Source organism: Ursus arctos, chromosome X (assembly GCF_023065955.2).
Source record: "Ursus arctos isolate Adak ecotype North America chromosome X, UrsArc2.0, whole genome shotgun sequence".
NCBI classification, from domain to species: Eukaryota; Metazoa; Chordata; class Mammalia; order Carnivora; family Ursidae; genus Ursus; species Ursus arctos.
In genome coordinates, this window is record NC_079873.1 from 102,266,678 (window position 1) to 102,281,256 (window position 14,579).

General features: G+C 35.6%; 1 protein-coding gene across 19 annotated transcripts in view; it reads right to left on the reverse strand.

Annotated features, from left to right (window-relative positions):
• Positions 1-14,579, reverse strand: part of SMARCA1 (SWI/SNF related, matrix associated, actin dependent regulator of chromatin, subfamily a, member 1) — a 1,457,411-nt gene that overhangs the window by 1,411,405 nt on the left and 31,427 nt on the right. For all 19 annotated transcript variants that reach the window (XM_057314283.1, XM_048213571.2, XM_057314300.1 and 16 more), the window contains 5 exons: positions 13,719-13,851; positions 12,410-12,558; positions 11,524-11,643; positions 6,180-6,290; positions 5,805-5,918 (listed from right to left, as the gene is read on the reverse strand). In XM_057314283.1, coding sequence (XP_057170266.1) covers positions 5,805-5,918; positions 6,180-6,290; positions 11,524-11,643; positions 12,410-12,558; positions 13,719-13,851 — 627 coding nt within the window. The remainder of the gene's footprint in view (positions 1-5,804; positions 5,919-6,179; positions 6,291-11,523; positions 11,644-12,409; positions 12,559-13,718; positions 13,852-14,579) is intronic.

Consider the following 14,579-nt stretch of genomic DNA (forward strand, 5'->3'; position numbering starts at 1 on the left):
GCTAGAGGCTGGACAAATGGACAAATAGATGATAAAGCAAATACAGTAAGATGTAAATTGGAGAATATATGCAGTGTGTATATAGATTTCACTGTACAATTATTTCAATATTTTTGTATGTTTACAATTTTTTTTTCATAACAAAATGTCTGGAAAAAATTACAGGCATAGCTTTAAAAGGTTAACAGACCCTTGCTGGCATGTGAAATTACTTTGGCTTCAAATTTTAACTAAAGAAAAACCTCTTTAATCTTAAGATATTTTTCAAATATTCCATGTCCAACAAACCATATTTTAAAAAGTATTTCATAAACACTAAATTTTATGCCAGAAAATGGAAATGCACCTGGAAACATACCCACACAAAATAAACTGTTTATTCTTATGCTAAAAATTTCCCCCTTGAATTTAAGAAAAACAAAATCATAACCTTACATTATACCATTAGATTTTAGGCTCCATGGCAGACTACTTCTTCCAGATCCACTGCTCATATTTTTAATACAGCAAAACTTTAGAATGACTTCATCAATGTTATGTTTATTATTTTAATTCAAATACATAACAGAATTAGAAATGACTCAAAATTCCTGCATTCCTATATCTCCTCCCACAAGAAAAAGAACTCCTTAATATTTACCATTTTTAAAAGCTATTCATTTTTTACTTAATGAGGTTCTTATCAGCATTAAACTTCCTGGAGTGATTTCAAAGTGTTACGTACGAATTAAGTAGACAAATTATAGACCAACAATACTTAAGCGATACCTAGAAGCTATCCCAAGTATTCATACTGTATGTCTTTCTGATGGCCCCCAATAACACTTAATACAGCCACAGTTTAATCAGTTATCTTTCAAAAGGAAACATCTCAATGATTACTTGGATTTCTAGTCAGACACTAAGGAATTTGCAATTAAGAGCTATGTTCCATGGAAAAGTGAGAAGAAAATTTTGGCCTTGGCTAGAACAAGTTTTAGCAAGCGTTTCATAGAAACATGGAAAAATGAATTAAATGTAGTGGCACGCAAACTGAAATCCGCACACTGTACTGTTCCGCCACTGCAAACACATTACCAAAACTCACAAAGATTATGGAACTTCGTCCATTTGTCATATGTTTATATCTGTCCCTAAAGAATTTTTTATTGAAGATAAATGTAAGAATATTCTACAGCTTTCTTCAGCTTCAAATATGGCAAAAGTCTTTCACTCCAAGTCTTAGACTCCATGGAATTTCTAGATCCTCTGGATTTTTTTAGTTCTGCAATTGAAATTTCAATTAAATCATCCTCTTCCAATAGAAAGATTTCAGGGAACACAGTGATTAAATACATTAAGTAACTCCTTTAAGTTGCAAGAGCAATCAAGCTTCTGAATGTGTCTAACTTGCAACAAGGTCAAAGCTTAGAGAGCAAGGAGAATTGACACATAAGGCACTGCTATCCACCAAGTGGTTAGGGCAAAACAAACAATACTTCTCAGCCTCAAATAAACAAAACTCTTTAATTCCAGATCTTATCATGAGCAATATAGCTGTGACCTTGTTGTGCTAAATATCAGCGGGGGGGAATCAAAATATAAAATAAAAATGCAAATAAGCAGGTTCTGGAGAAAAATGATCTTTACCAACTGCTTCCAAAGTACGGAGCCCCGGGTACCTGGGCAGCTCAGTTGGTTAAGCATCTGCTTTGGCTCAGGTCATGATCTCGGTGTCCTGGGATCAAGCCCCTTGTCAGGCTCCCTGCTCAGCCGGAAGTCTGCTTCTCCCTCTCCCTTTGCCCCTCCCCCTGGCTCATGTGTGCGCTGGCATGTTCTCTCTCTCTCTCAAATAAATGAAAATAAAATCTTTAAAAAAAAAAAAGTACTGAGCCACTTACTGGTACCACCCAAAATCACTACAGACTAAGACTATGGGGACTCAAAGTTGACAGAAAAGTACCATGCACCATAATACCCCCAGCTATAAGACTACACCTCTCTCTTTTGAGTTAGCAATCCTTTAAGCAGAAGGGGGGAAAGAAGTCCCTTTCTGAGAACATAACTATGCATAGAGAACACCAGGTAACTGCACTGTAGCAATTCTGTTCAACTGAGAATAAACTATTGCTCCACTCACTTTGTGACTCTGGTGAGTTTTCTGGAGCTATAGGGGGAGAAAAAACACTGCTGGGTATCTTCGAGAAGATGGGTATTAGTTATCAATATCACATCTTCCCTGAAAAAAACAACAACAGCTTTTGCAGATGACTAGCATGCCACACTCATCTGTCTATACTCTGAACTCAAACACAACACCTACCTAATTAAAGGACCCACCTTAGCTCAGGTCTGCATCCCCTGGTAAAGAATGGAAGAGACAAGGTTCAAAAACAGCCAACATTCAGAATGAACTCTTACTTGTCTCAAAAATCCTCAGCTAAATATGCATATATATGGAGGATCAAGGCAAGTCTTAAGGTGATACAAAGGCAATCCAAAATGAGGCTAAAGAGAGCACAAGGCTAGTAGAGTGGTAGGGGATGGATTTTCCTTCCACCATCAACACCACACCACCATACTGCAAACCCCCACCATCTTCTCTCATCTTTTCACACTTCAACAAGCCTCCTGGCTGGTTTCCGTAGATAAATTCATCATTCTCTGTATTGCAGCCAGAGTGATCTTTTAAGAATGTAAATCTGATCATACTCTACCACTTAAAAGTTGCTTGACCCGGGGCAAATTACTGGACCTCTATGTGCCTCAGTTTCCCCATCTATAAAACAGGGATGTAGATTCAGGGCTGTTATGAGGATAATGAGCTGATCTTTTGAAAGAACTTAGAACAGAAAACAACACAAGCAAGGAGTAAATAAGTATCTGCTATTAGTAATTTACCACCACCCATCCCTCTGCCTTAAAAACATCTCAGTGTTTTTCCTTTGCTCTAAAGGTAAAATTCAACCTAATTAATGTGACCTATAATTAATGTTCAGCGCTCCACATGATCTGACTCTACTCACTCACCAAATTCGTCTTGCCCCTCTCCCTCCTTACCAACACTGGCCTGCCTTCAGTTTCCAAAGGGGCCATCGTCCTTCCTACTGCAACACCTCTGTACTTATGGTTTCCCTGCCTGAGCTCTTCTCTCCCACACTTCCCTTGACTAATTCCTGTGCATCTCTCTGATCTCAATGTAATAACACTTCCTTAGGGACCATCTCCCTGATCTCCCAATCCACATTAGATATGCACTGCCATGCTGCCTCATAGCACCCTCTGTAAGCACAGAAAACAAATAATGTCATTACTCTGTAGCATCAGCTTAGTATCTGTCTCTTCCATTAGAACATAAGTTCCATGCACTGAGGGACCTCGTCTCTCTTCTTCACTACTTCATCACCTAAGGAATGGCCTAGGACCTGATACAGGAGTACTTAGCAAGTATGGATTAAGTGAAAAACAGCCGTCCTTTCACTCATACTTCCTTCTCCTGTCATGTATCTCTGGGAGGTGAGGAAGAGAAAAGAGCAAGGTACCATAGCATGGATTCCATGCTGTCTTCCCTCTCCTCATTCATCCCTGTCCTCCCTTCTTCCACCTGCCTCCTTGTCACCCTTTGCAGCTGTCCCCTCATTCCTCCCTCTTCTAAGGTTTCTCTCTCCTCCATCTTCTTCCAGTTGGCCACCATCCAACTGTGATTATGAGACCTCACCCCTAACCACAAACTGCCTGTAATGAAAGGCATTGCTTGCATTAAAACTAGAGCTGTGGCGAGGATGTGGTGGGCGCTGTACTATCACGGGGAACAGAATCTCAGGATCTCCAAAGAAGGAGCATGAACAGTTATATTGGCAGTGAGGATTTTTTTTTATTGTTGCTATTTGACTACCACTTGGCTCACCTCCCAAACAACATGTCATACCACTATAAACACAGTCCTTATTTAGGGCTGCAAAAAGCAGCAGGGTTATGTCACATGCAGAAATAGCGCAGAATGTCTGAGTGGAAAGAGCATAGCATTTGAACACTGAGAACCTGGGGTGGAGACCAGTAACCCCCTGGCAACTCTGTTAGCTATGTGACCTTGAACAAGTCTTTTAACCTCTCTGAATTTCTGTCTCCTCACCTCTTATATGGAGGTGATAATAACATCTATGTCACAGGGCTGTTAGAAATCAAATGAAGTATGTGATAAAGCATTTCATAAATTATAAAATGCTCTACACAGATATTTGGTTAATTACTAACTGGGCTTAACATTTCAATTAATTTTCAAGTCTCACTAATAACAGTCTACAAAAGTAACAAAATAATGGTCTAAAGCAAAATTTTTATAACTTTATGTGGGATAATAGATACATGTATTTGTTTACCTCATGAAATATTACTAACTATTAATTTTACTACCTTCGTTTTTATTTTGTATCTATAATTTCCTGTTTCTTCTGGTATATCACCATTTTCACTTTCTTTGAAACTGATTTTATTCCTGGTCTGAATGTTCAGTCATGGTACTTTTACTCTTTGACAACTTCCTAAGACAGGTTTTACCCAGTCATGTTGGTTAAATACATTCAAATGTAATCATATTTCCCTAACAAGATTATAACTAACTACTTATATTCAACATCAGTTTCTTGTTCCTGTTTATATATATTGAAATTTGGTACATAAATAGCAAGCAATCCCTTTTTTGCTCCATTTCAAATGGTAATGCTCTCACTCTGGACAAATAGGACAAACACTCTAGAGATCCACTCTACATGGTGCTTTTCTAGGCACATTACAGCTACTAATCAAAATAACTGGGCATAGTTCCACTTGTGATAAAGGTTCACAAAATAAATTTTAAAACATAACTTCTAACTCATAAAACAGAAAATTTCATAAAATTACAATAGTATTAATATTTTTATAATTTTGCTTATACTACTGAATTTTACACCTTTGGCCATCTGTTTTCACTCACTGGAAAGTCAGTTTCAGCAAATAGAAATAACTAGGTATGCTTAATCTCTCAGTGTGAGAGCTTTAGGGTAACAAACATTTCCCTCACTAAAAATGAGTTCCTATCTACCTATATAAATACGAATCTTGATTTCCAAAAGATCATTTTAAAATGTGAGAATTCATCATCATATTTATCATTATCTTTAACACCTAACTGGCAACAATCAAATAACTACCAATAGGGCTTTCATCAACCCAAGAACAATAAGTACAAAAGTAGTGTTCCTTGGTCATATTAAGGAAAATGATTAAAAACTTCCTATCATCTATCATATATTCACTTCTAATTAATCATATGCTTATTGTTGGGGCGCCTGGGTGGCTCAGTTGTTAAGCATCTGCCACATCGGGCTCCTTGCTCAGCAGGAAGCCTGCTTCTCCCTCTCCCACTTCCCCTCCTTGTGTTCCCTCTCTCACTGTGTCTCTCTCTGTCAAATAAAATCTTTAAAAAAAAAAAACCATATGCCTACTGTTCTTTCTACATATTCTTTCACCACTCAAACATTTAGCATTATTAAAATAATGTTATTATCACTATTTTTGAAATATCGGATAATTCTCCATTAATCCCATTTCATGATGATCCTACTGGTGATTTGGTAGTTTGATGTTTGACTTCTAGTTAAACCTTCTCTTTGGTGTTAGAAATACCACTACTTTGATTTACTCTTATGTTCTCTCACATTAAAATGGAATGCTTTCCAGTCTAGCTTAATAGATTATATTAGCTTAAAAGAGTACATTATACTAATCTAAAAACTTTAAAAAAACAAAATATAAGTCAAATAAATAAAAACTTAAAAAATTACCTTATAGCCTATTGTCTTCCTATAATAAAGAATTTCCTTTTCCAGGAGCTCAAATAAACGTGGTGGGAAAAACTGAAAATCCTGAACATTTGGCTGCTTTGGAGGTCTTGGAGCCTATGGGGGGAAAATGCATTACATATATATTTGTTTTCAGTACATGAAGTGAACATACTTCTTTTACTATTTCTTTTATATATAGAAAAATAAATACAATAGAATTGCTTTATATGGTGGGGCCATATCAAGAACTTTTCTACATTGCTGTTATATTTTAAGGACAATAATGTTGCACTGATACAAGTCAATCTAAATGACAGACCATGTTACAAGAGAAGTCTGCTATCGGATATAAAAACTGGCCTCATAATGTTTTACCTTTGGAACCTTTGGCTCGCTGACACGTAAAGCTTCTCTAAAGTAGGCATCCACTGCGTAGTTTGCTTTGCGTTCTCGTTTAGGAGGTTCAATCCATTCCACCATCCCAAGCTATACACAAGAACAATGAATTTAATTATTCCAAAATGTTTATAAAAATCAAACACATCAATGTTGCAGAAGCATGAGAAAACTGAAGCCATTCGGAAGAAGCAGAACTTGCGCTTTAGAAGTCACAATTATACGTCCCAAGTTCCAAACCCTTGTACTTTATATGCCAAGTTTAGGTGCAAGGATGCTTTTGTTTCCTTTTTTTTTTGTAAGTAAGTTTAGTTGTTACTAAAAAACTTAGTTCTTCCTTAGTAATTGAGAAGAGTTTGCACAATTTGGTTAGTATTCTATGTCGAAATAAATAGTACCTAATATAGAAGACTAACATTGATTCTGGTAACTGTGTTAAGTGTATGAATTAGAAAGTAGCTGAAAAGGGTAAATGATGAATATCAACATGACAGGTATATGTACCTTCAAATCAAGAGAAATTTTAAATGAAGTAGGGTCTTGGTAAGGTAGCTGTGGGAAAAGTCAGTGGAATCAGAAAAGACCTGAATTTGAAACCAGGTTCTGCCACTGTACCAGTCGTATAACTTGGGGAAAATTAATTCCTCCCTCTGTGAAGTGGGAAGAGTCATACCTACCTTGAGGATTAAATGTGACCACGCAAGTTAAGGCATTAAATAAACTGCCAGTAGTTAAACCTAAATTATTATTAAACACCCAAAGTTGGGTGAACAATGATTAGGTAACATTACAAAACTCTACCCCAATATCAGCTAGAAAATACAATTTAAGGGGCGCCTGGGTGGCACAGTGGTTAAGTGTCTGCCTTCGGCTCAGGGTGTGATCCCAGCATTCTGGGGTCGAGCCCCACATTAGGCTCCTCTGCTAGGAGCCTGCTTCCTCCTCTCCCATTCCCCCTGCTTGTGTTCCCTCTATCGCTGGCTGTCTCTTTCTGTCAAATAAATAAAATCTTAAAAAAAAAAAAAAAGAAAATACAATTGAAAAGCCAATAGGCAAAACTGACAATACAAAATTCTGGAGTCTATAGGGATGGTTTTCCAGTTCGGGTATTTTTCTTGATTTCACAGTGCCTATCCCAGTACCTGCGCACAAAACAGGCCATTAATCTACAATTAATGAACCCACTCTATTTGATCTTATCTAAGGGTGGAGTTACAACATTAGTATTATAATTTAAGAGTGGATGATAAACTAAGATGACTAAGATGGTTAGAGATCTACAAACTTTCAGTGTCCAAAGTAAAGACTAAAGACTGACATAATGGTGCCATTCACACATGTAAAAGTCTATCGACTAAAAAAGAACACAGTCTCTGTTGATCCATACGGTTAAAACCAATGTGGAAAGTAGATTGCTGCTCGATATAATTTAACAAATATGTCTTAAGTACCTACTGTATTATTTACAAGTCAGTGTCAGGGATACAAAGGTGAATAAAATAATCTCTTCCATCAAGGAGCTTATAAGTCACATAAGAAGTTTTCTGAGAACCAAAAAATATAAAACAGTGAAATGAACTCTCCCAAGAGGAGTAAGATTCCCAATATCCACATTGAAATAGAGGCTGGATAACCACCCTACATGCTATAGATGGGATTTCTTAATTACAAAAAGGTTAGACTAAATGACCTTTAAGATATCTTTTAACTCTAAGACTCTTTGACATATAGGCAGTATAATGTGAGTTTACATAAAATAAAAAATACCGAAAGCAGTGAAAGTAGTTTTGTTTTTCCCCCCTCAAATGGATTAATGTGAGAGGACAGTAATAGAAAAGATACCTTATAAATAACCAATATGTTATTTGTCCCAATTGGAATGAAAATAAATCAATAATAATTTAAGTTAACTTAGTCAAAAGTAATGTGTTGGCCATTTAACCCATACTTATATGCAGGTCTAGGTATTCAAATTTGGAATAAGTATTAACAGCCAATTCCCAAACTTTCAAAAACACTAAATCATGCTGAATTAGTTTGTTTTAGAAAAGAGTACATTAATACAAACTAATTCAGGTTAATTTTTTCAAGATCAATGTCAGTCATTATGACTTAAATTACCAGGTATGGTTGTAAAGTAATGCAGTGGGTTCAACAAATCATATATGAAAATCTACCTCATTGTGTAATTCCCATGATTTATGTATAAACAACATTTTTGTAGGTTTTCAATTCTCTTCAAAAGATAATTTGAACCTATTTTAAGAACCTATCTAGAAAATATGAAAAGCCAGAAATAAAAGATAATGTCAAGTCAGAATATTTTTTAAATCTGATTTTGTTATTCAACCATAAAAATAGAAGTAATCATAATTATTACTAAAATTTCTCTATATTTGCACATTATTTTGCTAGAATTGGAAGCACAGGAAAACCTGCTATATTAGACATAGACAAGTACTTTCCTAAATGCAATTTTACTCTAAGAATGCAGATTAAAAGCTCCACTGATATTTAGACTCTTCACTGTTTAATATTTTTCCACTTTATAAAACACTCTTAATACCAATAAACCCACAGAAATAATCGTAATATTTTAAAAATTCGTATCACACAATAAGATCTCAAAAACGATTTCTGCCTTATTCATGCAAGTCATCATGTTCATCTCATCAGAATAAAATGTAAGCAGTCTAAGGTTATAGATAGAACAACCAGATAGATGTAAGTCAAGACACTAAAAACTACCAAAAATAATGAGAGCAACAAAGCATTATCAGTATACTAGTTGCGATGCAAACTAAAATGGCTCACCTCTCGTTCTTCAGTAAAATCAATATCCAAAAATAAGCTTTCTTATTTTAACAAAATTCATTTCTGTGAGTTAAAAATATAACAGCTTTACAGAACAATTTCAGCAAATAAAACAATGATAAAATTGTATTATAACTCAAAAAATAAAATAAATATCCATAAGTCCATGCTGATATAAATAAATGAGTACAAAATAAATGAAAAGAAGAGACAGGTCTTCTTTACAGAAAAATCCCAGTTAATAAATGTAGGTGGAATGAAAGAAATATAAAATTACTTTTAGGCAAACACCACAATAATAACTGTTGCAGGCAAAAGCTACCAATACATGCTAGAATCAGTGGGTATATGTTTGAGGAATATATTCCCCAAGATATCTGTCAAGTACAAAGGGAAAAATGGTAAGTCTACAGTGAAGAAACCCAGCAGACACCACCTCAACTAAGTGATCAAGGTTACTATTTCCTGTAATACAACACAACAACATCTTATATTCCCTGGTAAAATGTTCTAAAGACTTAACATTCCTGCCATGGCATTCTTGCCAAAAAATACATAATCTCAATCCAATCATGAGACAAGGTCAGAGAAACCCAAAATGAGAGACAAACTATAGAACTGACCAATACTCTTCAAAAGTGTAAAGATCATGAAAGACAAAGGAAGACTGAGAACTAACACAGATTAAAAGAGGCTAAGGAGACACAGCAAAAAAATGCAACGTGGGTCAAGAGAATGAGAAGAAAAGTCACAGAATAACAGAAAATATTTGCAAAATGCATCTTATAAAAAAATATACAAAGAACTCTTAAAATTCAACAATAAGAAAACAACCTGGTTTTAAAAATGGGCAAAAGCCTCGCCAAAGAAGACATACAGATGGAAATAAGCAAATGAAAAGATGCTCAACATTTTAAGTCAGTGAAATGCAAATCAGAATGAGATATCACTAAACACCTTTTAGAATGGCCAAAATCCAGAACACTGACGACACCAAATGCTAGTGAGAATGTGGAGCAATAGGAATTCTCATCCATTGCTCATGGGAATGCAAAATAGTATGGCCACTTTGGAAGAAGGGTTGGCAGCTTCTTACAAAACTAAACATAAGTGTATCATACACTCCAGCAATCACGCTCCTTGTCATCTACCCAAAGGAGTTGAAAATCTATATCTACCCAAAAACCTGCATGTGGATTTTTATGACAGCTTTATTCATAACAGCCAAAACTTGGAGACAACCAAGATGTCCTTCAGTAGATGAATGAATAAATAAATTGTGATACATCCAGACAATGGAGTATTACTCAGCACTAAAAAGAAATGAGCTATCAAGCCATGAAAAAAACATAAAGGTACCTTAAATGCATACAACTAAGTGAAAGAAGCCATTATGAAAAGGCTACATACTATATGATCCCAACTATATGATATTCTGAAAAAAGCAAAACTATGGAGATAGTACAAAGATTAATTGTTGCCAGAGGCTATAGAGAGAGAATGAATAGTCAGAGCACAGAGGACTTTTTAGGGCAGTGAAACTATGCTGTATGATATTGTAATGGTGGATACATGCCATTACACATTTATCGAAACCCACAGAATGTACAATACCAAAAGTGAACCTTAACATAAAAGATGGACTTTGGATGATAATGATGTGTCAATGTATGTTCAAGTGTCACAAATGTACCACTCTGATGTGGGATACTGATAGCATAGTAGGCTATGTTTATTTGGGGAAGGTACAATATGGGAACTCTGTATTTTCCACTTTATTTTGTTGTGAATCTAAAACTGCTCTTAAAAATAAAGCTGTTCTTTAAAATTGCAATATGAGATCCTGGATTGTATCCCCTGGAACAGGGAAAGAACATTAGGGAGAAAATGTGTTAATTTGATAAATGTACTAAGATTATGCATATTGTTAACATTAGGGGAAGCTAATGAAAGATATATGTGAACTCTGTACTATTTTTTGTAATAAAGTCTAAAGTCATTTCAAAATTTTGAATTTTTAATTATAGCCATAATTTCAAACAAATTAAATAAAACTCCCATTTCCTCAAAGGACCTTTGCTGTCCATGCAGTATATTACCATACCCTCCACTTGATAGTGGAGAAAAATAAGTACCCAAAGTCACTTAATTAGTGATACAGTTGGGAATTCAGCTTCAAAATCCAGGAATTCCACCACGATCCTATACTGCTTCTCAAAAACAATAGTAGCAGCAGCAACAGCAGCAAAAATGATGGTAATCATCATCATCATCCAGCAAAATTTATTAAAGATAGCAACTGCATGAGATCTGACCTACATCAGCAGTGGGGTTTTTTAATTTTATTTTTTTAAGTAATCCCCACACCCAACGTGGGCTTGAACTCACAACCCCAAGATCAAGAGTCACATGCTCTACCGACTGAGACAGCCAAGCGTCAGTGTTTTTTAATAATGGTTATGGAGAGAAATGCTAATTTGAGAGTCCGATGGCTGAGGTAAAAAGTTACCTTCTGTTTTTCTCTATAATCTTCTCCTTCAAACTTGTACAAACTTTGTTCAGTGTCCATTCTAAAATTTCTCAGAGAAGACTCTCCCATTTTCTGCAAGCGTTCATTCATCTCTGCAGTCTACAGTTCAATGCATTGAAATTAGAAAATTATCACTGAATTACTTATAAAAATCTGTGGGCTCTCTATCTTTTCAAAAGTCAGGTTTAACATGAAATATCCAATCTGTTAATTTACAAGGTAAGAATGCAATGCTAACAGTAAATGAATATAAATTTAACTTGCTCCAAGTATTTTAAATATTTAAATGGTTATTCAAGTATTCTTAATTAGGATTTCTTTAAAATCTTTTATCCCTGAAGATGTAGCCATATAATTTCTGTCTACTTTTACTTATGTTTGAAATTATCCAAAATAATTTGTTAAAAAAAAAGTAAATTCAATACAAAATTGCAATATTCTGAGTTTATTATACTTTAACAAATAATCCTTTAATATCTCATGAAATGTTCACAAAAGATTTTCACTTAATGCAATGTATCAGTAGATAATTTCTAATCCAGTGCAAGAAAAAGGTTGCAAAAAAGTAGTCCTGATATATGTGATTGAACATGAAATTTATTTGGCTTTTAAGTAAATACCAACATTATTTTCAATAAACATCAGATATAAGGTCACTCAATTTTAAACTCTAGTTCTTAGTCTTTCTTACCAAAAATTAAACTAAAAAACCCTAAACTACCTCTGGATATAAAACTACAAATCCTTAGAGAGAACACAAGTCATTTGAAACATGCATTTGAAACAACACAAATCCAATTAAGCATACTGAAGTATGTTGATTTTAAAGCAATTCATCATGAAAACAAATGCCATTTTAACTAACCTTCTTTTCCCCTCTTTCCAGAAGAGTTGTAATATCTTCATCTGTCAGCTCACTTTCTTTAGAAGCAAAAACATGGGTGGCTCCATGACGTATCATTTGCAACATTTCCTCTTTTGCCAGCTTGTTAGACTGTTGGTCAATGAGTCTTCCTAATAATAAAAATAAAAGTTGTGTATATTCAATTATATTCCAGAGAAAGCACAGCATAATAGTTCTAATCAGACACTACCACATTTAACCGAAGTAAAGCTTTATAAGCACAGAAAATTAGTGAGCTTTAAAGTTATATTAACAAACACACCTACAAGTTTTTCTTTTTTTTTTTTTTTGATGTAGTGTTCCATGATTCATTGTTTGCATATAACACCCAGTGCTCCATGCAATATGTGCCCTCCTTAATACCCATCACGGGGCTATCCCATCCTCCCACCCTACAAGTTTTTCTTCTACCATACCTTCTATTTCAATATGAGTTTCCTTCTGTAAAATTCAGTTAAAACTCAGAAGAACAGAAACATTTTTTTCATTTTCAAACTTCATTTTTCAGATCAAATTTCTTTCTATCAACAGGCAATCTCTAATATTAGTGTTTAAAAATTTTTTAGGGGTGCCTGGGTGGCTCAGTCAGTTAAGTGTCTGCCTTCAGCTCAGGTCATGATCCCAGAGTCCTGGGATGGAGGCCCATATCCATCAGGCTCCCTGTTTCTCCTTCTCCCTTTGCCCCTCCCCTGCCCCGCTCGTGTGTGTGTGCGTGTGTGTGTGTGTGTGTGTGTGTGCGCGCGCGCTCTCATAAATAAAGTCTTAAATCTTTAAAAAAAATTAACTAGACATTTTAACTGCTAATATCGGTTACTTCAGAAGACATGCCACTGGCATTCAACCATAAGTTAGTGATGTTCAACTATCTATAAAATAAATTGAATGTGAGGCTTTAAATTAAATAGATTTAAATTAGCACTTTTCTAAAAAATTGACTTTTTTCCTGTAAGTTCGCGAATTTTAGTCAACTTTGAAAGTAATCTCCTTGGGGTGCCTGGGTGGCTCAATCAGTTAAGCGTCCAACTCTTGATTTCAGATCGGGTCATGATCACAGGGTCCTGGGATGGAGCCCCACATCTGGCTCCCCACTCAGCAGGGAGTCTACTTGTCTCCCTCTCCTTCTGCCCCTCCCACCCCACGTGCACATGTCCGTGCTCTCTAAAATAAATAAATAAGTCTTTAAAAAAATAAATAAAAGTAATCTCCTTTAAAGAAAATAACATGTGCTTTTGGGAAAAAAGCACCTAATTAAGTTTACGTGTATCCATACCCTGTTGTATAACAATTGAGTCGAGTCTCAGTTTTATCTCTGCTCTTTCTACAATCCTTTCTTCAACAGTATTATCAGTGATGAGACGGAACACACGTACTGGCTTCTTCTGACCAATACGATGTGCTCGATCCTAGAAGAAAGAATCCTAATATAAGATATTGGGTATTCTGGATAAAATATATAGTACAGCACCATATGCTATAAAATTCTGAATACAAAATTAGTTTCTGAACTCTCTAGACCTGCTGCTTTTTAAAGGAGGATGATGAACATTAAGAATATCTCTGGGGCATCTGGGTGGCTCAGCCGGTTAAGCATCTGCTTTCGGCTCAGGTCATGATCCCAGGGTCCTGGGATCGAGCCCTGAGCCCTGCATTGGGCTCCTTGCTCAGCAGGGAGTCTACTTCTCCCTCTCCCTCTGCTTCGCACCCCATCCCCGCTTGTGCCCTCTCTCTCTCTCTCTCAAATAAATAAAATCTTCTTTAAAAAAAGGAATATCTAGAGGTCCCTGTGACCAAAAAAATCTGCCAATATTATACTATACCATTAATAGTAAATTTCTAGAACAGCAACAGCCAAAGCCCCTTTAAGATGAAGACTAGAGGGAGTTTACTAAGCAACTTTAAGCCAGTAAATGCAAACATCTTCCACACTAGCAAGTAGTTTTGTGAGGGGGAAAGTAGTTAGTAAGGGTTGCTACGGTGGCAAAAGTCTGCATAATCAAGCAGTTCTTTCTGCTTATGGAGGCAATTCAGGGATGTGTAATAAAAGATAATAAAAATTAATGGTATATTAAAATCCTTACTATAATAGTGGTCTAGAATTAGTCCTATAGTTTACAGTTGGTAAAGGTGACAG